Here is a 23,693-nt window from a genome sequence, read left to right on the forward strand (position 1 = left end):
CCAAAATGTTATAATTGGAGGAGACTTCAACTGTGTTTTAGATCCGTACTTAGATAAATCGATGCAAAAACAAAGAGGTAATATGAAATCTAAAACTAGTGAACTCTTAAATACATATATAAAAAATACAAATATAGCAGACGTCTGGAGGACCGCGAATCCGACTGGAAGGGAATACTCGTTTTATTCAATGGTACACAAAACATACTCACGTATAGACTACTTCCTAGTGGATACAAAACTAATCCCTTATACTATGAACCCTAAATATCACACCAATACGATTTCAGATCACTCCCCGCTAACTTTCGTTCTAAAATTAGAAGGAATGTCTACGAACAAATCGTTCTGGAGGTTTAACTCGCAAATTTTGAAAGACCCACAAGGGAGTATATATCTAAAAAAACAGATGGACCTATTTTTTGAGACAAACGATACACCAGATATATCGCCCACTTTATTATGGGAATCCTTCAAAGCATTTATTAGAGGAGTCATTATCTCGTATCAAGCTTTTCAAAACAAAAAGAACAAGAATGAACAAAGACAATTAGAAGAACAAATCAGACAACTAGATATAGATAATGCTAAAGATCCAACTATGGATAAACATAATAAAATTTTAATACTGAAATTTAAGCTAAATAAATTATTATCAGAGAAGGTTATAAGATTATTCCAAATTACAAAACAAGAACATTTCGAATTTGGGGATAAACCCCATAAACCTTTGGCACGCCAACTGAAAAAACAGGAAAAAGATCATGCAATTTTAAAGATTAAATCAGATAGAGGGGAATTATTAACACTACCTAATGATATCAATAAAAGATTTGCTCAATTTTACAAGAATTTATACACATCAAAAACGCTAATAGACAATAATAAAGTTTCAGAATTTTTGGACAATTGTAACCTTCCAAAACTAGAACTGAAGGAACAAGAGGAACTGGGAGCACAAATTACATCTAAGGAAATAGAAGACACAATAAACACACTTAAGAATGGAAAAACACCAGGACCAAACGGATTCAGTAATTAATTTTATAAATGTTTTTACGACATAGTTACACGTCTACAAAATATGTATACATACGCTTTTAAAGAACAAATCTTACCTGAAACACTAGCAGAATCAACGATCACATTAATACTTAAAAAAGATAAAGATATAGAAGAACCAGGCTCATATAGAGCTATTGCTTTGTTAAATACGGATCAAAAAATATTAGCGAAAACACTAGCTAGAAGACTAAGTCAATATGTTAGTAAATTAATAAATGAGGATCGAACGGGATTTATACCTAAGAGACTCATTTAATAACCTGAGACATCTGCTTAACATAATGCACTCTCACAAACCTCAAGAACAAGAGTTATCTATCATTTCATTGGATGCAGAAAAAGTGTTTGATCAAGTAGAATGGGATTATATGATTAAAGTATTGCAAAAATTTCAAATGGGAGAGAACTTCATCGCATGGATAAAATTATTATATAACAAACCCACGGCTAGAATATTAACTAATAATATACTATCTACGAAATTCCAATTAACAAGGGGCAATAGACAAGGATGTTCATTATCACCGCTGTTATTCGCTCTGGTAATTGAACCTTTAGCTGAAAAAATTAGAACACACCCGGATATTTACGGTTATAATACAAAATATTCAAATAACAAAATATCCTTATATGCAGACGATGTATTACTGTATATCACAAAACCCCAAATCAGTATACCAAACATATTAAATCTAATTGAGGACTTTGGATCTTTCTCAGGATACAGAATAAACTGGAAAAGTGAAATTATGTCGATAAAACCGAAAGACTCAACACATCTCTTGAAATTCCCCTTTAAAATAGCCACAGAAAAATTTAAATATTTAGGAATTGAAATCACTAGAAACTATCATGCTATGTTTAACGGCAATTATAGCCCCTTACTTAAGAAACTAAATAGTCTAATCAAATTCTGGAAAACGCTCCCGATATCTTTAATAGGTCGAATAAATGCTATAAAAATGACCTTTTTACCACAAATCCTATATTTATTTCAATCAATTTCAATATATCTTCCAAAAAAGTTTTTCAAAAAACTAGACTCAGACATTACAAATTTTATATGGGATTATAAATCCCACAGAATACAAAGAGCACACCTTAGTAACCCAAAAGAGATGGGTGGTCTAGCGCTCCCTAACTTTATGTACTATAATTGGGCAGTAAATATTAAAAATATGATTCACCTGCTGGACAACTCTGCCCAGCAGGTGGACTGGATTGTAATGGAGAGAGAGGACTGCTCTCCGTGTAATATAGGAGTGACTCTCCTCTCACCAATGAATCTGAATAACAAAAATTATAATAAAAATCCAATGATACATAGCACAATTAGAACTTGGAAACAAATAAAACAGAATCTAAAATTAAGAAATCTATCTCTTTTAATGCCAATAGTCAATAACCCGTCGTTTAAACCTTCAATTATAGATAAATCATTTACACAATGTGAAAGAATGGGAATCAAAACGCTCGGAGACTTGTATGAATTAGGAAAGTTATTATCATTTCAACAATTACAACTGAAATATAATTTGAAAAATAATCAATATTTTAAATATCTTCAAATCCGTGACTATCTGAAAAAATACACAAAAGACTATCATAACATGTCCCCAGACTTATTGGATGAAGCCATGAAGACAAAGGCTGAATCAGCAAATCTAATATCATACTTATACAACATTATTTTAAATATAGAAATACCTACAACCGATGGTATTAGAAGAGACTGGGAACAAGAACTAGCTATAAAAATTTCAAAAGAGAGCTGGGATAAACACTTACTATATGTGCATAAATGCTCGATCAACGTACGACATACTCTAATTCAATATAAAACATTACATAGACTATATTATTCAAAAACTAAAATAAATAAACTTTTCCCCAATGTCTCACCCATTTGTGATAAATGTCAGTCACAAGAAGCTACCATAGCGCACTCTTTTGTTTTTTGTATAAAAATCCAAAAATTCTGGAATGAAATATTTGAAATCTTCACAAAATTATTTAAAATAAAACTTGTACCAAAAGCAGAATGGATCATTTTTGGAATATCGGAAGGTAACCCCGAATTAAACGTGTTTCAAAAGAACTTACTTAATTACGGGCTAATAATGGGGAAAAAAGCTTAAACTCAAATTTTGGAAAAATGCTCCAATACCAACAATAAAAATGTGGATTTCAAACATGTTCGAAACACTACACTTGGAAGAGATGAGACTCCTCCTAGCAGGCAAAGCAGACCACTTCCAAAAGACGTGGTCTGCATTTATGGAACTATTACAAGCATAAGGTGCAATAGTAATTTAAAATATAAATGGTACCAGGATCTGGTAACGGGGGGTATAAAATATATATTTTTTTAAAACACGGTTGGTACAATACAATACAATACAATTCAATTTATTGTCATTTGGACCCCTTGAGGTCCAAACGAAATGTCGTTTCTGCAGCCATACATTACAAAACAAAAAGACCCGAGACACAACACAGTTTACACAAACATCCATCACATCGTTGTGATGGAAGGCAAAAAAAAACGTATCTCTCCACTGCACTCTCCCCCCCGATGTCAGAGTCAGAGTCAAAGTCAAAGCCCCCGGCTGGCGATGGCGATTGTCCCGCGGCCATTAAAGCCACGCCGGGTGATGCAAGGTCGCGCACCGGGTCTTGGTGTTAGAGCCCCCGGCGTGCGCTCGCAAGGTCCCGCGGCCATTCCAAGCCGCGCGGGGCGATGATGTAAGGCCCCGCTCAGGTGCTCTTCAACCCCGCAACTCGGGCGGGAGAAATCGCCGTTGCGGAAGCCCCGAAAAGCGGTCACCCAGCAGGGACCCGTGGGCTCCCGGTGCCGCCGTCCGCCAAACCCGCAGTTGCAGCCTCTGAATCTCCGGAGGTCGGGTGGCAGCAGCGCTCCACCACAGCTCCACCCGCTCCGGACTCGGCCAGCCCCGTGACGGTGAGTAGTCGGCAGCTCCGCAGCTGGAACCCCAGGTCGTTCCTGTTGGAGGCCGCTCCACGTTGCAGCCCCAACGACAACGGAGACCCGACAAAGAAAAGGTCGGGTCTCCCGTGCAGGGGAAAGATTTTAAAGTTACCCCCTCCCCCCCACACACATACCCCAACAAAAAAAAACAAAAACAAAAACAAAGAAATAAATAAATAAATAACAAAAACTACATAAAAACGAGACAAAAAATAATAAAACACAGACGGACTGCAGAGGCCGCTGCTGACGAGAGTCGCGCCGCCCACCGATATCCTTTTTTGCGAGTTTTGTATTACAATAGAGCGATTGTTTTTCCTTTTTTTTCTTCTTTTCTTTCTAGGGTCTTATTTCCTTTCTTTACTTCTTTCTCTAACTTCTTACCTAAGGGGCTTTCTTTTCCCAACACTTTCCTGCACCTTCACGATTCTTGCTCACTTTCCTTACTTCTTTTATTTCTATCTTTTTTAAAGCTCGAAAAAAGAAAAAAAAAGAAATAAAATAAAAATAAAATTGTGCTTTTGTGAAAAAAGAAACATTTATAGTGCCACCTACAGAGGAGGCCTGGAAGGAAACCTCAACAATCAATCTTTTGGTAAGCTGGGGTGAAGAAGACTTGTCTCATGAATGAAGCCATGCGAGTATATCATATGCAGAAAAGTTATTCTTTATCCACACCATGAAGAAGCTCTTCCATTTAGATATCGCTTTTTAATATTCCCAAGATCACTAAAGGTACTTCACAGGGATTTCTTCCCAAATCAAAAACTGACACCAGGCCATAAAAGGAAACATTAGATCTCTGACATGTGTCCTACAGGAGAGAGGTTGTAGTCGTGGGTACAGGCCTTGGACCTGATATTTTCAGAACTTAGCAATCCTTGGCAAAATATATTTAAATACCATCAAAGGTGACATTACAATATCTTCCACATTCATTAAAAGGACTAGCAAACCCAGATCAGTGTACTCTCACAGACTAACTTTGTCTGCATTAAGATTCTAGTTACTCAATCAGCTACAATCGACAGGTCATGTCATTCACCTGTCTGACATACTGCTGCACTCTACTCTGAAGAGATTACCAGATGAACAAAGGAAAAGAACCAAGGATGTGCGCAAGCTGTCCTTGAAGAAATACACCATTCTTTTGAGTCAGGAGTGCTTAATTGTCACGTGTACCAGCAACGAACGGTACACGGTACAAGGAAATTCCTACTTGACAGGTTGTTATGGGGAAAAGGCAGGAAAATGGGGTTAGGAGGGAGAGATAGATTAGTCATGATTGAATGGCAGAGTAGACTTGGTGGGACGAATGGCCTAAATCTGCTCCTATCACATGATCAGGCTCATTAACACAGTAACACACAAATATACACTTATTAACAATACAATAAATTAATAATCAATAATACCAGGCAATCAGACCAGAGAATATTCTGACTGGCTCCTGGAAATCTCTGGCCCACAACTACTCAAAGCAAAGAAAGAACGTGCAGATTGGTATTGAGAATTACCAGACAAGCACACAGTAAATAGTGGACCACCTTACAAACTATCCGCCTTCCTGTCCAGTTGGAAACAATCTGCCGCATCTGTGAAGGAATCTGTGGGTTCAACAATGGGTTCTCATTCGCCCCCTCAGAATCCACAAAACTGGAATGGAAATAAATCACCCATTCTCAATCCTGAGAAACTGCCCAAGACGAAGAATTACAGGTAGTTCTGCTAAAACACCATAGTTGCACCCCAAAGAAACTGCATGTTACAGAAAATAATGTTATAATAAAGACAAATGTGCCAATGGGGGAAAGAGTGTTAAGATCTGGAGCATTTCAAACCCTCAATAATAGTGATTTTACCTGCAGAAGTTTCAATACAAAAAAGGTCTTCAATAGTAATATGTTTATTTTTGTTTATACAAGCTATAAATACCAAAGGCTGTATGATAAATTGGTTAATAGAGCATTGTCAATAGAAGCAATTGCTTGTCAATTTCTATGGCCACCGAAGATGCAGTGAGAATATATGATTACTGCGGGGAGGTTGCAAATAAATGATTCATTTCTCCCCCCCCCCCCCCCCCCCCATAATGTTTAAATCCAAGACCGTATATATTTTTGCATGTCAATTTTCAAAATAACTTTTAAGTGGCTCTCTAGTTCCCGATGGAAAACATGTTAGCGGCTGTTGGTACGAGGTAAGGTTAGTTTCACTTGCGAATAAGCAGCTGAGAGGAGCAATGTTGGAGATTATAAAAAGCTGCTGTTAGTATCTGACAGTGACTGCCCCAAGTGGTGTATAAAAGGATGGCAGGCATTAGCACAGCAACCGTTTTGTCAGGATCCAGGACGTCTCTGAGTGGTTGCTGAACATTCTCAAGGGGGAGAAGTTCATTTAATTTTAGTATAGTATAAATCTGGGCACTTTGCCTTCCAGCTCTATATCCAAATATTTCAAATACAGTGAGCAAGGAACAGACACAGCCATGTGGAACATCACAATCCATTTCAAACCACTAAGAAGCTGCTCTGAATTTCTCTCTTTTCTAAGAATCTTCCCAGATCCAAGTTGTTTTCTCTTTTCCCTCACTTATAAACGCTTTGGGATCTTTTTCAATTGATCTGTGCAGCATGTTTCTGAAAATTCAAGCCCAATATGTCCACAATATTTATCTCTCAGGAGTTTTGTCAGTGGTCATTCTTGGCCTTGTGTACAGCTTCCAGGGTTGGGATGGACATGATGATGACCATTGTAGATTAGTTCCATATTGGAGCGAGCCGGAGAATCACAGGACTTTCATATTTCCCAGGATCACTCCAACTTTAATCACCAAGCTCCATCGAGCTTGCAGAGGTGCATGACCAGTAGGCTAGCTCCAAATCATTGTTGATTCTTTGGACAGAACACTGGCACAGCTGTTAGAGTTAATGCTTCACAGCTCTGGCAATCTCTGACCAATCCTGACCTTGAATGTTCTCCATGATCCCATGGGTGTCCTCAGGAAGCTCCATAGATGTGCTAATTGGTAGCTTCATATGCTATTAAGTTGTCTCTGGTATGGTAGATGGCAGCAGAATCAAGAGGGGGGTGCGGGAGTGAAGATGATGGGGATTAGAGGGGGAAAATTGGGTTCGTGAAGATAGGTATACAGAAGCATTGGGCAAAAAGCCTATTTCCATGCTGGACGGATATATATCCATGATTGAAGCTAAGTGGGGGGGGGGGGGGGGGGAGATTTGGGGTGGGCTTATATTTAAGATCCACAAACCTACCGCCCCCCTCCCCACCTCTGAAATTCGCCGATGCTTTTAAAACACCAGGACGTCATTCATATTGTTATCACAGAGAAGGCGTGAAATTGGGCAGAAGAAACTACTCTATGATGCCCTAAAAATAACCTGGAAAACCTAGAGCAACTGTTGGAAGATCCTGAGCCGTAACTGCTGAAATCTATCAAAGAATAAGTGAGATAACTTGAGAGCCCAGAGTCCCATTGTCAGTATGTAGATGCTCAGCGCAAACGATTGAAATAATGCACCACCTCCAAACACTGCCATCTGAGCATCTTGTTAAGCACCTTCAGGCAGATTCTGCTGGTGACACAATTGGTTAGCCATCTGAGCACCCCAAAAAATACAATGGAAACCAGCTGTTCTTGACCTCGAGGAGCTGCCTCAGAGGATAGAACTCTTTGCACTACTTATAATGTGAAAATTGCATACTGGTTTAGGATACAATACAGATCGGATATAATAATGAAGAACACAAGACGATTGGAGGAGTCTAGCTCACCATTCAAGTCTAGCCCAGTGTTCAATATGATCCTGGCTGATCTACGGTTCTCTCAACTCCTCTTCCATGCTATTCCCACATAACCTGCAATTCCTCGATTTTTCAGATATTTATTTTGCTCTACCATAAATATATACCTAATGATCTGGCCTCCGCCATCCCAAAAATTCTATACCCTCATCTTAAATGATCTGCCCCTTATTCTGTACGTACATCACCATTTTTCACCATTGGGAAAGTCACAAACATCTGGAAATTTGGATCAGTCCTTTACTCCACTAAATCAATATACTAAAAATACTGATAAATTCTGAACAACTACCACAACAGTTACCTGTTCTCACAGAAGTCACACCCATATGGCCTCTCATCACAGTGACGAAACTTGATATGAGTCCTTAATGAGGAGAAAGTAGTGCAGGTCATATCACAGAGTGGGCATTTAAACTGGTTCACTAGTAAAGAAAAACATAGATTAAACTACTGAATCAACACAATCTTACTCTCCATTTGCTTTAATTCATTTTAAGCTATTTTTGCCTTTTTCCATTCTATAGTGTGAATGTATCTAACTCGAAGTATGTGATACAAATGTATTCCCTCGGTGGTAGATGCTTAGGACAGTGTAGGTTTGGCGATTCTCCATCACTGATGCATTCAGAACAACGTTTGTATTGGAAACAAAACTGCTAATGGTCACTATCAGGGCAGCGCGGTGGCGCAATGGTAGAGTTGCTGCCTCATAGCACCAGAGACCTGGGTTTGTTCCTGACGACGGGTGGTGTCTGTACAGAGTTTGTACATTCTCCCCGTGACTGCGTCGGTTTTCTCCGGGTGCTCGGATTCCTCCCACATTCCAAAGATGTGCAGGTTTGTAGGTTAATTGGCTTCTATTTTTTTTTAAATGGCCATAGTGTGCGGGATGCAAAAGTAGGGTAACATAGAACTAGTGTACGGGTGATCGATGGTTGGCGTGGATTCGGTGGGCTGAGCAGGCCTTTTTCACACTGTATCTCGGCGAAAAACTTTATCTGCTGTCCATTGCCATCAAAGATAATCATAGACTATAGCGTGGAAAGCGTCTGAAGAAGGGTTTCGGCCCGAAACATTGCCTATTTCCTTCGCTCCATAGATGCGGCCGCACCCGCTGAGTTTCTCCAGCACTTTTGTCTATCATAGACTATAGGATGATTTTGACCAAATGGTAAAATGGGTAGCTATGACAGATGGAATTTAATCCTGACAAGAGCAATGCGGTGCATTTTGGGAGTACCAGTAAGGATAGGGCATGCACAATGAATGGTAGGGTCCTAGGGAGTACTAGGGAACAAAGAGACCTTGGTGTACAAATCCAAATATTCATGAACGTAGCAGTATATCTGTGTTGCATAACTATGACTGCATGAAATACAAAACATTTTTTTAAGAATTGGTGCCTCTCATTTTGTAGAAAAAGCCAAGAGCTAATTTTCATAAAAATCCCACAAACAGAAATCAAATATACATTCTCTATAACTTTTACTTTGATTGAAGAGCATTCATAGTCAGATTGATAAAATTCTCAGTTCTACAAATACTATACAGAGATCGTTTCAGCCAATTAACTGGGTAGATTAAAAAAAAACAAAAAACCCCCACCTGACAAAATATTCCCTCCCGTGTCCTTCAACAGCACTTTACTCAATTACCAGCCTTGGTTAAGCACATGAGCATTTACTTCTACACTCTAGTACTTGGATTCTTCTGCCCATCATCACTCACGCCTCCTCAGTCCACCTATCATCTACTGGCCCCTGTATCACTCCTCTCCCTCTCCTCTTTATACCAACCAACCTCCCTCCCCACTCATAGCCCAGATACATTGACACAAAATATTGGCAATTCCCTTGCCCTTCCAGAGATGCTGCTCAAGTCACTGAATTCCTCCAGCAGTTTTTTGCTGCTTGATATGGAGTCAGCGTAGATATTTTCTACAGGACTGTATACTGTGCCAAATCTGCAAATTACACTACCTCATAGAACCGATAAGGTGGAACTGCATGATTAGGACAACTGTCAGGAGAGAGTTCTTAAGGAGAGAACTTGATAATGTTAATCCACTCAATCATGCAATTGCATTTGCAACATACCATGATTTCGCACGTGGTCCCGGAGCAGCCTTTCATTCGCAAACTGCTTGTCACAGTGCCGACAGGGAAAGGTTTTCTCTAACATAAAATAAATAATGAATTACGTTCCGAAAATCAGAGTGAACGTCAAAGATCATCCTTTTAATATTCTGTAATTTGCTCTCTGCTCTACTTTGTCAAAGGAGGCTGACCATTTTTATGGAAAGAAACATTTCCACTTATGCAAAACTAGAGAGAATAAACAATAATAATCAATAAAAAATTCAGGATTTTATTTTAACCGTGAGAGTCATTGGAGCGTGGAACTGGCTGGTATGTGTAACAGCAGAGGTACATGGCAGACACATTCAGTGATAGCTATTTAAGTATATGAAAAAGGAAATAAGTTACACTCATATTTCAAAACAAAGTCAAATGGGAAGGACACATATATGAAGTGTAAAAATTGGCACGGACTAGTTCGGTCAAAAGGCCATTTTTATGTTATGAATTCTACGTAGTAATACAAAATGCAATAGGATGCTGTAGATGTTAGACTAAATGACAAGGTAATTTTTTGCATCTTTTCTTACTGACTAAAGGGGGAACCTATTGTCATACAAAAGGCAAGATCATTTTCACAACAGCTTTATGCCCACATTTAGGAGTTGAGGTCTTGGGCAGATCACCCAATTTCACAATGAATTCTGGATCAGACTTCAGGGCTCAGGTGGCCCACTCCTGGCCCCTATTTTTTTGTGTAATTCCCATTTGTATACACATTTTATAGAACACCATATCTACTTAATTCAAGGCCAATCCTACTAAGGTTCTCAACAAACACAAGGATCTACATGTACAAGGATTAGCAATGGCAATTTGTGGTATTTAGTTATTTCACCATTCGAAAACATTAAAACATCAGGAACAGCATGCTCACTCTTTCAGATTCTCCAAAGAAAATGCATCAGCCAAGCTGCATAATCAGACAAGGTCTATTGATGACCAATCAATTTATATCCCACTCCGTTTGGTGGGAAGGAGCGCATAGTTAAGGAGGCATTTGCTTAACATTCTGTGCACTCTTTGTCCTGATTACAAATATATATTAAATTTTTGGAGTTAGAGGATGTTTAATTACAATGGGAAAGTCCTAATCTCAACTGTGTCAGACTGTTGCATGGAAAGCATGCTCATCATTGAACATCATGTTACTTAAATTCCACCGGGCTATGAGGCTAAATCAAGCAAAGCACATTAGCAAAAAACAAATATATGAAGCGGTCACGTACTCTCATTCGAGGTCTGCCGGCGAACATGATCATAAAACTTGGTATTGTTGGAAAACATTCCTCCACAGTTGGGGCAGGAGGCAACCTTCTCCTGGGTGTGACTCCGCAGATGCTCCCGAAGTTTAAACTTAATTTTAAATGTAGCGCCACATCCTGGAACATTCATGGAATATAAATACATGTTTTATTCACTAATTCGTGGTAGCCAGTGATCGAACAAATACATTCTTATAAGTGTTCACATAATTAAAGAAAATTGATGACGGAGATGACCGTTTGAGTCATTGTGTCTGAGACACATTTAAAAGAGCTACCTTACTGAATTCCATCTTTCAGCAAAAGGACCATAATCTGCAGGTCAGCACTTCTATTACTGTACGTGGTCAGTATTATTTTAATATAATGAGAGTTTCTGTCCCAATCATTGTTTCAGGCAATGATTTCTCAGCCATAACATTTTTATTCCCCTCATCTCCTTGCTAATCCTTCCACTGATTCCCCCAGTCTCCTGTGATCCAGGGAAAACAACCCTATTTTATTCTATCTTTTTCATAGCGACAATTTTCAGGTCCTGGCAACATCTACATTAATCTCTTCAGCACTCATCTGAATACAATCATATCTTTCCTGTAATGTGCTGACTAGATTTGTAAACAGTGCTCAAGCTGTTACCTAACTTGAATTACATACAATCCTAGCAAATCCTTCCTGCTCTTAGAGGGCACATTTCAGGTCTGAAAAAAATGCATACATGTGGCTTTTTAACAACCTTATTGGTCTGTCGCGCCACCCTTATGGACCTGTGCACATACATTCCAATATTACACCATTCCTGCAGTTTTTAATATCCCAGCATTCACATGTATTGTTTTAAAGGACAGTTGTGGGCCATTTATTACAATTGGAAGAAAGTGTGTGGGGCCAGATGAGATAGTGACGTTGGTTGATAAACATATGAAACCTTCTTCACTGTAATTTGGAAAAGCAAACAATTATGGTGACCATGAAATTACTGATTTTCAGAAAAACCCTCTCCAGAGATGCTGTGGACCTGCTAAGTTACTCCAGCTTTTTGTGTCTATCTTTGGTTTAAACCAGCAACTGCAGTACCTTCCTACACATCCCTTTTCCGAAATGCAATCACAATTATAATGTAGGAAACATAACAATAATCTAATAAATTAAAGATAATCTGCTTTTCTTTCCAAGATGTCGCTCAAGTCTGTATACTCGGAAGCACTCTGTCTGCTCTCTGCAAAAGAATGCAATGAATGATTTGAAAGTTAACATTAAGTAAATGGTTTAAACTACAACCTACACAGACCTTTAACCTAGAATTACTTGTTCAAGGCTACAAAGAAAAGGCAAGTTGCAGACCGAATGTGATAGTTGTGGTAGGGTTGGCCTCCATATCACTGCAAATGCTCAAAGCATATGCACTTGAAATTCAGCAATGTCTCTCAGCAGCAGACAGCAGCAGACAGCATCAGTCCATGGCTGCTGTTGCAGTTTCTATGATCCTGGATGGAGAGGCACTGGTAGACGTGTCAACCTGATCTTGGCTGCAATAACAAGGCTGCCCTTCTAGATTTAAAACCAAGCAGTTGTTTCAGATCCCACAAGGCCACAGACTTGCATATAAGAGCGTCCAAAGGAATAGCAGAATTAAAATGTCACTCTTACTACTTGCTTTATCCATTTGTATCTTCAGATTACCTTTCCAGCAGCATGAAATTACTTCACTTTTGTTTGGAAGGATTTCCTTATCTGTGCATTGTCCGTGCATATCTACATGTCGGTAAAACCATTCTGGATTGTCAAATGTACTCTGGGGGCAAAGAGAGAAATCAATTCACTGGTAAAATATTTCAAATTGATATCTTGGAAGCAATGATGTTGCAGATCACATGTCTGCATAGTCATAATTCTTTGACAGCTCAAGCTTCACTAATTTTTCATGATATAGAAATTTATTAAATTAAGAATTAGCATAAAAGGTTATTTTTACCACAATATCTTAATAAAACATCTCAAAGCAATACACATAGTGCAAAATTAAGATACCAATCAGTATCTACCACCATTTTGATTCAGAAAGTTATTGGTATAAGTCCCAATCTAGAGACACAACTACAAAGGTTTGAATGAGATTCTAGTAGTACTGAGAAATTGCTGTCCTGCTCACATGCAAAAAATCCCATGAAAATTTCTCCACAACGAGCTGGGAGTTTTCCCACGCTGTCCCGCTCACACACATGCCTCAAACAACAGTACCAAGAAAATTATCGATCATCAACACGAAAGACATTTACATATCATTGTAAAAATTCCCAATGGCACTTTGCATAAACGTTATCAAACAAGATATGAGGCCTAGAAATATAATAATTTAACTTTTAATAAGTGTTCAAATAATTTGCTTTCTGGGACTTCAGAGTTTCAATTTCTCTGGGCTTCAGAAGTTAAAGATATCTCAGGAACACAAATCTTACCTTTTTAATGCCCACAGTTTTATATATCAGTTGAACTCGCTGAATCTATTTTAACAGTGCAAATGCATTCATTTTTTTAGCTCACAGGGAAGTTGAAGACAGATTACTTTTTTTTTAAATTTACTAAGCTTGTAGTGAGGCATTATAAATGGTCCAGTGACATGTGGCAATTCATTTAGAATACAACTTTTGCTTGTCACAAATTGGTGTTCCATTTTTTTAAGCTATACAAATCATTTTATGCACATTTTAAATCACAAAATTTCCAGGCAATTTATGAGCTAGCCTCCATTTTTCCTTTTAAACTATTAGGCATTAAAGGGTCAAGGTCTATACTCACATCACAATGCTCCCATTGGCAGGTGAAACTTTCTGCAATCTCTGGGATTAGATTTTGGTTCTGGCCGTCCAGAGAACATTCTGGCAAATCAGGACGCAGTCTTTGCAGCTCTGAACCAAAGTACTTCAGTTTGGCATGATAGCTATGGAAGTTGACATGTACCACCAGCTCATTGGGCCCTTCCACTGCCAAGAAACCACAACCTCGCCAGAGGCACTGGAACTCATCTGAGAGGAGAATTTAAGAAAAATATTAATACAACGTTATATCTTAATGAGCCTGGACAACATGTTTTATTGTTGGGTCTCACTCTTTCTTCCTCTGCAAAATGTGGTAGGAAGGAATTACAGATGCAGCATCTCTGGAGAGAAGGAATGGGTGACGTTTCGGGTCAAGGCCCTTCTTCAGACTTCACCCAGTCCTTCTCTACAGAGATGCTGGACAACATGGGGATCATGGGGAACAAGGATATGGCGGACCAATTGAATAACTACTTTGGTTCCGTCTTCACTAAGGAAGACATAAATAATCTGCCGGAAATAGCAGGGGACCGCGGGTCAAAGGAGTTGGAGGAATTGAGTGAAATCCAGGTTAGCCGGGAAGTGTTGTTGGGTAAATTAAATGGATTAAAGGCCGATAAATCCCCAGGGCCAGATAGGCTGCATCCCAGAGTACTTAAGGAAGTAGCTCCAGAAATAGTGGATGCATTAGTAATAATCTTTCAAAACTCTTTAGGTTCTGGAGTAGTTCCTGAGGATTGGCGGGTAGCAAACGTAACCCCACTTTTTAAGAAGGGAGGGAGAGAGAAAACGGGGAATTACAGACCAGTTAGTCTAACATCGGTAGTGGGGAAACTGCTAGAGTCAGTTATTAAAGATGGGATAGCAGCACATTTGGAAAGTGGTGAAATCATTGGACAAAGTCAGCATGGATTTACAAAAGGTAAATCATGTCTGACGAATCTTATAGAATTTTTCGAGGATGTAACTAGTAGCGTGGATAGGGGAGAACCAGTGGATGTGGTGTATCTGGACTTCCAGAAGGCTTTCGACAAGGTCCCACATAAGAGATTAGTTTACAAACTTAAAGCACACGGCATTGGGGGTTCAGTATTGATGTGGATAGAGAACTGGTTGGCAAACAGGAAGCAAAGAGTAGGAGTAAACGGGTCCTTTTCACAATGGCAGGCAGTGACTAGTGGGGTACCGCAAGGCTCAGTGCTGGGACCCCAGCTATTTACAATATATATTAATTATCTGGATGAGGGAATTGAAGGCAATATCTCCAAGTTTGCGGATGACACTAAGCTGGGGGGCAGTGTTAGCTGTGAGGAGGATGCTAGGAGACTGCAAGGTGACTTGGATAGGCTGGGTGAGTGGGCAAATGTTTGGCAGATGCAGTATAATGTGGATAAATGTGAGGTTATCCATTTTGGTGGCAAAAACAGGAAAGCAGACTATTATCTAAATGGTGGCCGACTAGGAAAAGGGGAGATGCAGCGAGACCTGGGTGTCATGGTACACCAGTCATTGAAAGTGGGCATGCAGGTGCAGCAGGCAGTGAAGAAAGCGAATGGTATGTTAGCTTTCATAGCAAAAGGATTTGAGTATAGGAGCAGGGAGGTTCTACTGCAGTTGTACAGGGTCTTGGTGAGACCACACCTGGAGTATTGCGTACAGTTTTGGTCTCCAAATCTGAGGAAGGACATTATTGCCATAGAGGGAGTGCAGAGAAGGTTCACCAGACTGATTCCTGGGATGTCAGGACTGTCTTATGAAGAAAGACTGGATAGACTTGGTTTATACTCTCTAGAATTTAGGAGATTGAGAGGGGATCTTATAGAAACTTACAAAATTCTTAAGGGGTTGGACAGGCTAGATGCAGGAAGATTGCTCCCGATGTTGGGGAAGTCCAGGACAAGGGGTCACAGCTTAAGGATAAGGGGGAAATCCTTTAAAACCGAGATGAGAAGAACTTTTTTCACACAGAGAGTGGTGAATCTCTGGAACTCCCTGCCACAGAGGGTAGTCGAGGCCAGTTCATTGGCTATATTTAAGAGGGAGTTAGATGTGGCCCTTGTGGCTAAGGGGATCAGAGGGTATGGAGAGAAGGCAGGTACGGGATACTGAGTTGGATGATCAGCCATGATCATATTGAATGGCGGTGCAGGCTCGAAGGGCCGAATGGCCTACTCCTGCACCTAATTTCTATGTTTCTATGCTGCCTGTCCCACTGAGTTACTCCAGCATTTTGTGTCTATCCCTGAAAAATGTAGTTGTGGACACTTCAAAACTTACTGGTGAAATGTTTCATGAGAGAAAACTAAAGAACAGTGTACAGCCAGAGTAATACACTACAGAAACAGGCCATAAAGCCCACAAAACTAATGCCAATCATCAATTATTCATTTACATTAATCCCTCCCATTTACTACCATTTGGTCCTTAGCCTTTTATTCCCTGGCAATTCAAATGCTCATCTAGATATTTAATGTTATGAGAACACTCCCATTACACCCTACTTAAACAAATTCCATAGGTTGTATTAATGTCGTTTGCAACACTTCAGACTAGCTCAGTATGCAAAAGTTCAATTTCTTTACATAAAGATTGAATAAGCAATGAGGTATAGGGTGAACAGGATGGTACAAATTGAGACATAGAGAGCAATTTAAGACCTTCAAAATTTACGTAGAGCAAGGGAGGCAGATCAAGAAGACGTCGTTACATATAAACATGTCCATTCCAAAGTCATGTAAGGGAGCTTTAACAGGAGAGGGAGAAACTGGCAATTTTACAACAATGGAAATAAACAGCTCTAATGCTATATCTGTTACAAAACTAATCCTAGATTTTAATATAACATTAAAGCTGCAAACCGCTTTATTTATTCCCAGATGTCATTGGAGAGGGAGATGGGTAAGAGTTAATGGGTAAGGAATGCAGTCTGTGAAGGAACCAAAGACAATGGCTTTGAACATCCCAAACCCTGACATTTTGCCCAAAGCCTAGCACCTAACCTGCTCAAAACAATTTGATTGGAAAATGACTCTCCAATTCCTCTTCCGTAAATACTTCATGGAAACAACCAAGCCACGCTTCATGAATCTTCCAAACTCAAAATTATTCACAGGTATAATAATCAAATGTCAAAACATCAATGCAATTCCAACAACCTTGACCCACCATCATTGCAGGATACTACAAACTGACAGACTACACGTGGGAAGCTTAAACAGGATACTTGGGAAAGAGGAGAAAAAGGTGAGTCAAAGGGAAAATATGAAAAATGGTCGGTAATAGTAAATGTGTAAGAAGGAACTTCAGATGCTGGTTTATACCGAAGATAGACACAAACTGCTGGAGTAACTCAGTGGGTCAGGCAGCATCTCTGGAGAAAAGGAATAGGTTACGTTTCGGGTCAACATAGAAATTAGGTGCAGGAGTAGGCCATTCGGCCCTTCGAGCCTGCACCGCCATTCAATATGATCATGGCTGATCATCCAACTCAGTATCCCGTACCTGCCTTCTCTCCATACCCTCTGATCCCCTTAGCCACAAGGGCCACATCTAACTCCCTCTTAAATATAGCCAATGAACTGGCCTCAACTACCCTCTGTGGCAGAGAGTTCCAGAGATTCACCACTCTCTGTGTGAAAAAAGTTTTTCTCATCTCGGTTTTAAAGGATTTCCCCCTTATCCTTAAGCTGTGACCCCTTGTCCTGGACATCCCCAACATCGGGAACAATCTTCCTGCATCTAGCCTGTCCAACCCCTTAAGAATTTTGTAAGTTTCTATAAGATCCCCTCTCAATCTCCTAAATTCTAGAGAGTATAAACCAAGTCTATCCAGTCTTTCTTCATAAGACAGTCCTGACATCCCAGGAATCAGTCTGGTGAACCTTCTCTGCACTCCCTCTATGGCAATAATGTCCTTCCTCAGATTTGGAGACCAAAACTGTACGCAATACTCCAGGTGTGGTCTCACCAAGACCCTGTACAACTGCAGTAGAACCTCCCTGCTCCTATACTCAAATCCTTTTGCTATGAAAGCTAACCTTCATCAGACTGCGATAGTAAATGTTAGATACCTAATTCTCCAAAACTGTCATATTCATTAAGATGTTCTTTTAAGTGTGCAGCAATGTGATCACAGAATTCCTCCATCGTCTTCCCAACAAAGCCGCAATCTGCCCATTCACACGGCAGGACCAGCTCCAAGTACTTGATGCTCTTTCCTGGGGCCATTTTCTGATTGAAATTCACTGGAATCATGCCTCCATTTTTCACCAACACCTGGTTTCCACTGTACAAGAGGGAAAAGTGAACAAATTGAAGTCTTGTTAAAATCATTACAATTAAACAAAAAAAAAAAATGTAGCATCACATAATATTAAAAGCAATCATTTTCCTTTACACAAAATGTGCATTTGCATGTTTGACTGGAATACATTCCTGTGAAAGCAGGATTATTTAGATATGGAGACATAAATTTCCAGAATATTGGGAATAACATTGGAAAGAAACTTCAAAACTCTACAAGAAACATCTGGGGGAGTTCTGCTACATTAAAGGAATTGCTGGATTGTAAATTAGTACGCACAAGATCCTACTTTAGGACTAAATTCAAATCCAAGTAATGAGATGTTCAAAATGTCCTAAGTTATAGAATGCCGCAAATGTTTTTTGCAGTGGTTCAGCAACAATCTTCTGCAAGCTACCATCATCTGTATCCACATATCACTTGCCAGTCTTTGCCCCACCTGTGCCTCCTTTTCCAGCTTTCATCCCCCCTACATCAGTCCGAAAAATGGTCCATTCCCTCCACAGATGCTGCCTGACCTGCCGAGTTCCTCAGCACTTTGAGATTCCTGCATCTGCAGTTTCTTGCATCTCCAAATTGCCATGTGAATTATTCAGAGCCTTTCAATGCGTTTTGATGATGAAATAAACTACCAATTAAATTGAATCATTTTAATATCCATCCCAGTATGTTTGTGTGACCTTGTCAAAATCAGAACTGTGTCGGAAGCTGTACACCACAGAATCACGTCAGGGTCTATTGAACTGACAATGTTCAATACTTTATTGAACAAGATCACTTCATCCAAAAACTGGGAAATAGCAAAGAGGAAATAAACAGCAAAGAGAACAAAAAATAACAGACCATAGCTGAAATAAACACAGAAAAACACAACTGGCTAATGAGTTTCTATAGATAAAGCAGCTATTGTGGCACGTTGATCCTTCATTGATGAGATAAACAATTAGTAAACAAAAAGGGAAGATGGCTTATTGAGTAATTTACAAATTTCAATGTTATTGAACAGAAACATAGATTTAAATGGAAAACTAAAGCTGCAGATGAACAAAGGCCTAAAAACTGGGGGGGAAATCCTGTAAGTTGATGTTATCAAATTTTTGCTTGAAGACCTCCAGTGAACTAGCTTCCATAATCCTCTGGGATAGATGAACACAGACCCTCTCGTTTGGATTCTGTAATAGGATAACCATGATATTCCTTTGCTTCTATTTAAGATTTCCAACATTTGCAGTAATTTACTTTTGGATGGATCAAATGGTTTATTTTCGGTACTGTAACTTTCTGTGCGAGAAAGCGACTCTTCATTGTACTAAATAGAGCAGAAAATCAGTGAGGATTAAACTCACCATCTGAGGCTCAGGAACCACCGAATGGTGTCAATTCAAACTACATGGAGATCCTGCTACAACCACTTGCAGGGCAATTTATATTTCAAATGAAAAGCATGAAAAAACTGAAAAGACAAATACACAAATGATGTTAATTTTCAGACGGGCAGCACCTGTGGAAAAATGAACAGAGTTCATGATTCTTTACTGATGAAAGGTTTTTGACCCGAAACGTTTACTGCTTCTCTTTAAACAAATGCTGCCTGACCTGTTAAATGTTTCCTGCATTTATGACATATACACATTATATTTTTTTTAAATCAGCAACTTGCTTCTTTCAAACTACGGATTGGTAATAAAACAAAAAAATACTTTTAAAGATGCAGCAAGGAAGCAGACCCGTTGGTCTATGTTGACCATCATCTGTTCTGTTATCTCACTTTCCCATCCACTCCCTCCTGCACACTAGGGTCAATTTTACAGAGGCCAATTAACCTACAAAAACACACATCTTTGTGATGTGGGAGGAAACTGGAGCACCGGGAGGTCACCCACACGGTCACAGGAAGAATGTGCAAACTCCACACACACAGCACGCAAGGTCAGAATAAAATTCGGTTCTCAGGTGCTGTGAGGCAGCAGCTCCACCCGATGCACCACTATAACACCCTAAATGGGAACAAGGGGTATTATGTACAATTGAGAATGACCAAGGGACAGGCTGATGCTCAGAAAGGGTATGCTCTCAACACAAGAAGTGATTTTTATTTCCAAAAAGGAACGTACTGTAAATGCTGGAGATACAAGGAACTACAGATGTTCACCAAACAAAAAAGACAGTGCTGGAATAACTCAGCAGGTCAGGCAGCATCTCTGGAGAACATGGATAGATGATGTTGTGTGCCACTGGCAGAAGCTGTAAAACAGAACTGTGAAGAGATCTGACAAGTGCTCTCTCTTCACACTGTGTTTTTGATTTTCTGTTTTTGGATTGAATTCTGTTTTTAATTTGTGTCTCTGTGATGTCTTTATTACTTGTTATATTCCGATTATATGTTATTCCGATTACTATGTAAGGTGTCCTTGAGATGTCTGAAAGGCGCCCATTAAATAAAATTTATTATTATTATTATTAAGTGAACTCCGCTTCTTTCGCCACAGATGCTGCTTAACCTGCTATTTCCAGCATTTTCTGCTTTCATTTCAGATCACAGGCTCCTGTACATTATTTAAATTATTTTTTTTCAATTGAGTATAGAAGTTGGGAGGTCATGTTGCAGTTGTACAAGACGTTGGTGCACTCACTTCTAGGGTATTGTCTTTAGTTCTGGGCACCGTGTTATAGGAAAGATTTTGTCGAATTGGTATGGGTGCAGAGAAGATTTACAAAGATACAAGATACAAGATACATTTAGTTGTCACATGTACGAATTGGTACAGGGAAATGTGTGGTCGCCATACAGCCATACGAATAATAGAGAGCACAGAACACGATAGACTTTAACACAGACATCCCCACACAGCGGGATCAAAGTTTCCCACTGTGAGGGAAGGCTCCAAAATTCAGTCATCCTCCTCTGTTGTCCTCCCGAACACCTCACTGTCGCCGCTACAGGCGGCCCGATGTTCAGGCTTGCCGGGGTGATGGAAGTCCGACGTCGGGACTGGAGGGCATCCTCAGCCGCTTGGACATCCGAATCGGCCACCTCCAACCGGAGTCCGTGGCTCCCGAAGTCCACAGGCCACGCTGGGCGGAGATTCAATGCTGGCGGCCCTCGGCAAAGGGCCCCAGGACTCCGCGATGTTGGTCAGCGCCGCCCGCGCTGGAAGCTCTACGAACCACAGCTCCGATGTTAAAGCAGCAGGCCCAACACTCCGGAGCTTCAGCGGCGATCCAGGTAAGCAATCGCCCGCTCCGCGATGTATCCAGCGCTGCGCCGCCGCTGCTGAAGCTCTGGTCTGGGTCCCCGGCAGGAAAGGCCGCTCCAATCCAGATGGTAGGCCGTGAGGAGGGGGGCGAGGACGCGACTCGGAGAATAGTCGCGTCCTCGCCAGGAAGTGACTGGGAAACGATTTCCCCCTTACCCTACCCCCCTCCCCAACATAGAAATGCTAAAGAAATCTCCAAAACAAACTTAAAATAAAAATTAAAAAAAGACAGAAAAACAGACTGTAGGCTGCCATCAATGTGGCGCCCCTAGTGGCCCTGGATGTTGCCAGGACTAGTGTCTGAACTATAGGCAGTGGTTGAGTAGGCTGGGACTCCATTCCCTGGAGTGCAGGAGGATGAGGGGTGATCCTACAGAGGTGCATAAGAGGAATATATCGGGTAAACCTATGTCCTTTGGTTCTCGATTCACCTACTCTTGCCCAGAGTAGGTAAATCGAGGACCAAAGGACATAGGTTTAAGGTGAAAAGATTTAATAGGAATCTGAGGAGTAACTTTTTCACACAAAGGGTGGTTGACGTATGGAACGAGTTGCCAGAGGTAGTTGAGGCAGGGGCTATCCCAACATTTAAGAAGCAGTTAGACAGGTACACGGATAGGACAGGTTTGGAGGGATATTGTCCAAATGCTGGCAGGTGGGATGTGTAGATGGGACATGTTGGCCGGTGTGGGCAAGTTGGGCCGAAAGGCCTGTTACCATACTATATCACTCTACTGAGTGAGATGATGTGCGCCGGTGATGTTAGTCTCATACACGACTTTAAGCTCTAAAATGACAGCCCCCCTCAAGCCCATTTGTAACCCAAATCACAAGGGTCAAGCGCCAAAGGCCCCCGCCATCGACGATCACAGCCCCAGCGCGAAAACCTTTCAACCTGACACGCTATCATAAAATGAAGGTAAACACAAAATGCTGGAATAACTCAGCAGGAAAGGCAGCATCCCCAGCAAGAAGGAATGGGTGACGTTTCGGTTCGAGAACCTTCTTTGGACTGAGTCAGGGGAGAGGGGAGACTGGAGCTACATGAGGTGTGAAAACGACAGATCAAAGCAGGCGTTGATCAAGGAAATGTACTATGGTTCATTGTTAGATGAGTGGGAGATGACAAATAGTAAAATTAATCTGGAGCACAGTGAAACTAGTTGGAGAACTAGGATGAGGAGGGATGGTGAGAGAGGGAAAGCTAGGGTTACTTGGAGTTTGAGAAATCAAAGAGTCATAGAGTGATACAGTGTGAAAACAGGCCCTTCGGCCCAACTCGCCCACAAGGTCCCAGCTACACTAGTCCCACTTGCCAGCGCTTGGTCCATATCCCTCCAAACCTGTCTATCCATGTACTTGTCTAACTGTTTCTTAAATGATGGGATTGAAATTGGATTGGCCACCTGCAATTCCGTTTGCCAGACTTTTTGCAAGGTTTCAAGTTTAGTTTTAGTTAGACAGAAAATGCTGGAGTAACTCACTGCCGGGACAGGCAGCATCTCTGGAGAGAAGGAATGGGTGACGTTTCGGGTCGAGACCCTTCTTCAGACTGAGAGTCAGTGGAGCGGGAAACGAGTATGGGAAGGGGAGTTAAAGTGTTTGGCAACTGGGAGATCGCGTAGACGAAACTTCAGGACCGGCCCGCGACAGAGGGAGAGAGGGAAGGGGAGAGGGAGGGAGAGAGAAGTGGATGGAGAGGGAGGGAGTGAGGGGAGAGGAAGGGACGGAGAGAGAGAGAGAGGGGGGGAGATAGAGGGAGGCAGAGAGATGGAGAGGGGAGGAACTCACCGCGCCCGTCCCGCCCGCATTCCCGCTCTCCGCCCGCACCGTTGTCAGGACAACCGGAGCGCCCGCGCGAGCTCCCCGCCCGCACCACAACCAGGGAACCCTCCGCCCGCACCGTTGCCAGGACAACCAGGGAACCCTCCGCCCGTATGAGAGCCCCTCCCCCCTCTGTCTGTGTCTGTCTCTCCCCCGTCCGCGTCCGCGCCGCTCACACCTCGCATTTGCCGCCTTGCCAGACGTCACG

The 23,693-nt window shown here is 41.0% G+C and overlaps 1 protein-coding gene across 3 annotated transcripts in view; it reads right to left on the minus strand.

The window, feature by feature from the left end:
- LOC116980374 (histone H4 transcription factor-like) overlaps window positions 1-23,693 on the minus strand; it is a 35,603-nt gene extending 11,910 nt beyond the window's left edge. The window contains exons 1-8 of one of the 3 annotated variants that reach the window (XM_033032534.1): window positions 23,453-23,591; window positions 19,751-19,857; window positions 18,172-18,386; window positions 14,082-14,308; window positions 12,966-13,077; window positions 11,250-11,402; window positions 9,979-10,056; window positions 8,184-8,304 (exon numbers count right to left, since the gene is read on the minus strand). In XM_033032534.1, coding sequence (XP_032888425.1) covers window positions 8,184-8,304; window positions 9,979-10,056; window positions 11,250-11,402; window positions 12,966-13,077; window positions 14,082-14,308; window positions 18,172-18,355 — 875 coding nt within the window. In that variant the 5' untranslated portion in view covers window positions 18,356-18,386; window positions 19,751-19,857; window positions 23,453-23,591. Of the gene's footprint in view, window positions 1-8,183; window positions 8,305-9,978; window positions 10,057-11,249; window positions 11,403-12,965; window positions 13,078-14,081; window positions 14,309-18,171; window positions 18,387-19,750; window positions 19,858-23,452; window positions 23,592-23,663 lie in introns of those variants that run through there. The other 2 variants (XM_033032533.1, XM_033032532.1) reach the window with 2 other exon arrangements.

The sequence above is a fragment of the Amblyraja radiata genome, chromosome 14, assembly GCF_010909765.2.
Source record: "Amblyraja radiata isolate CabotCenter1 chromosome 14, sAmbRad1.1.pri, whole genome shotgun sequence".
Classification (NCBI taxonomy): domain Eukaryota; kingdom Metazoa; phylum Chordata; class Chondrichthyes; order Rajiformes; family Rajidae; genus Amblyraja; species Amblyraja radiata.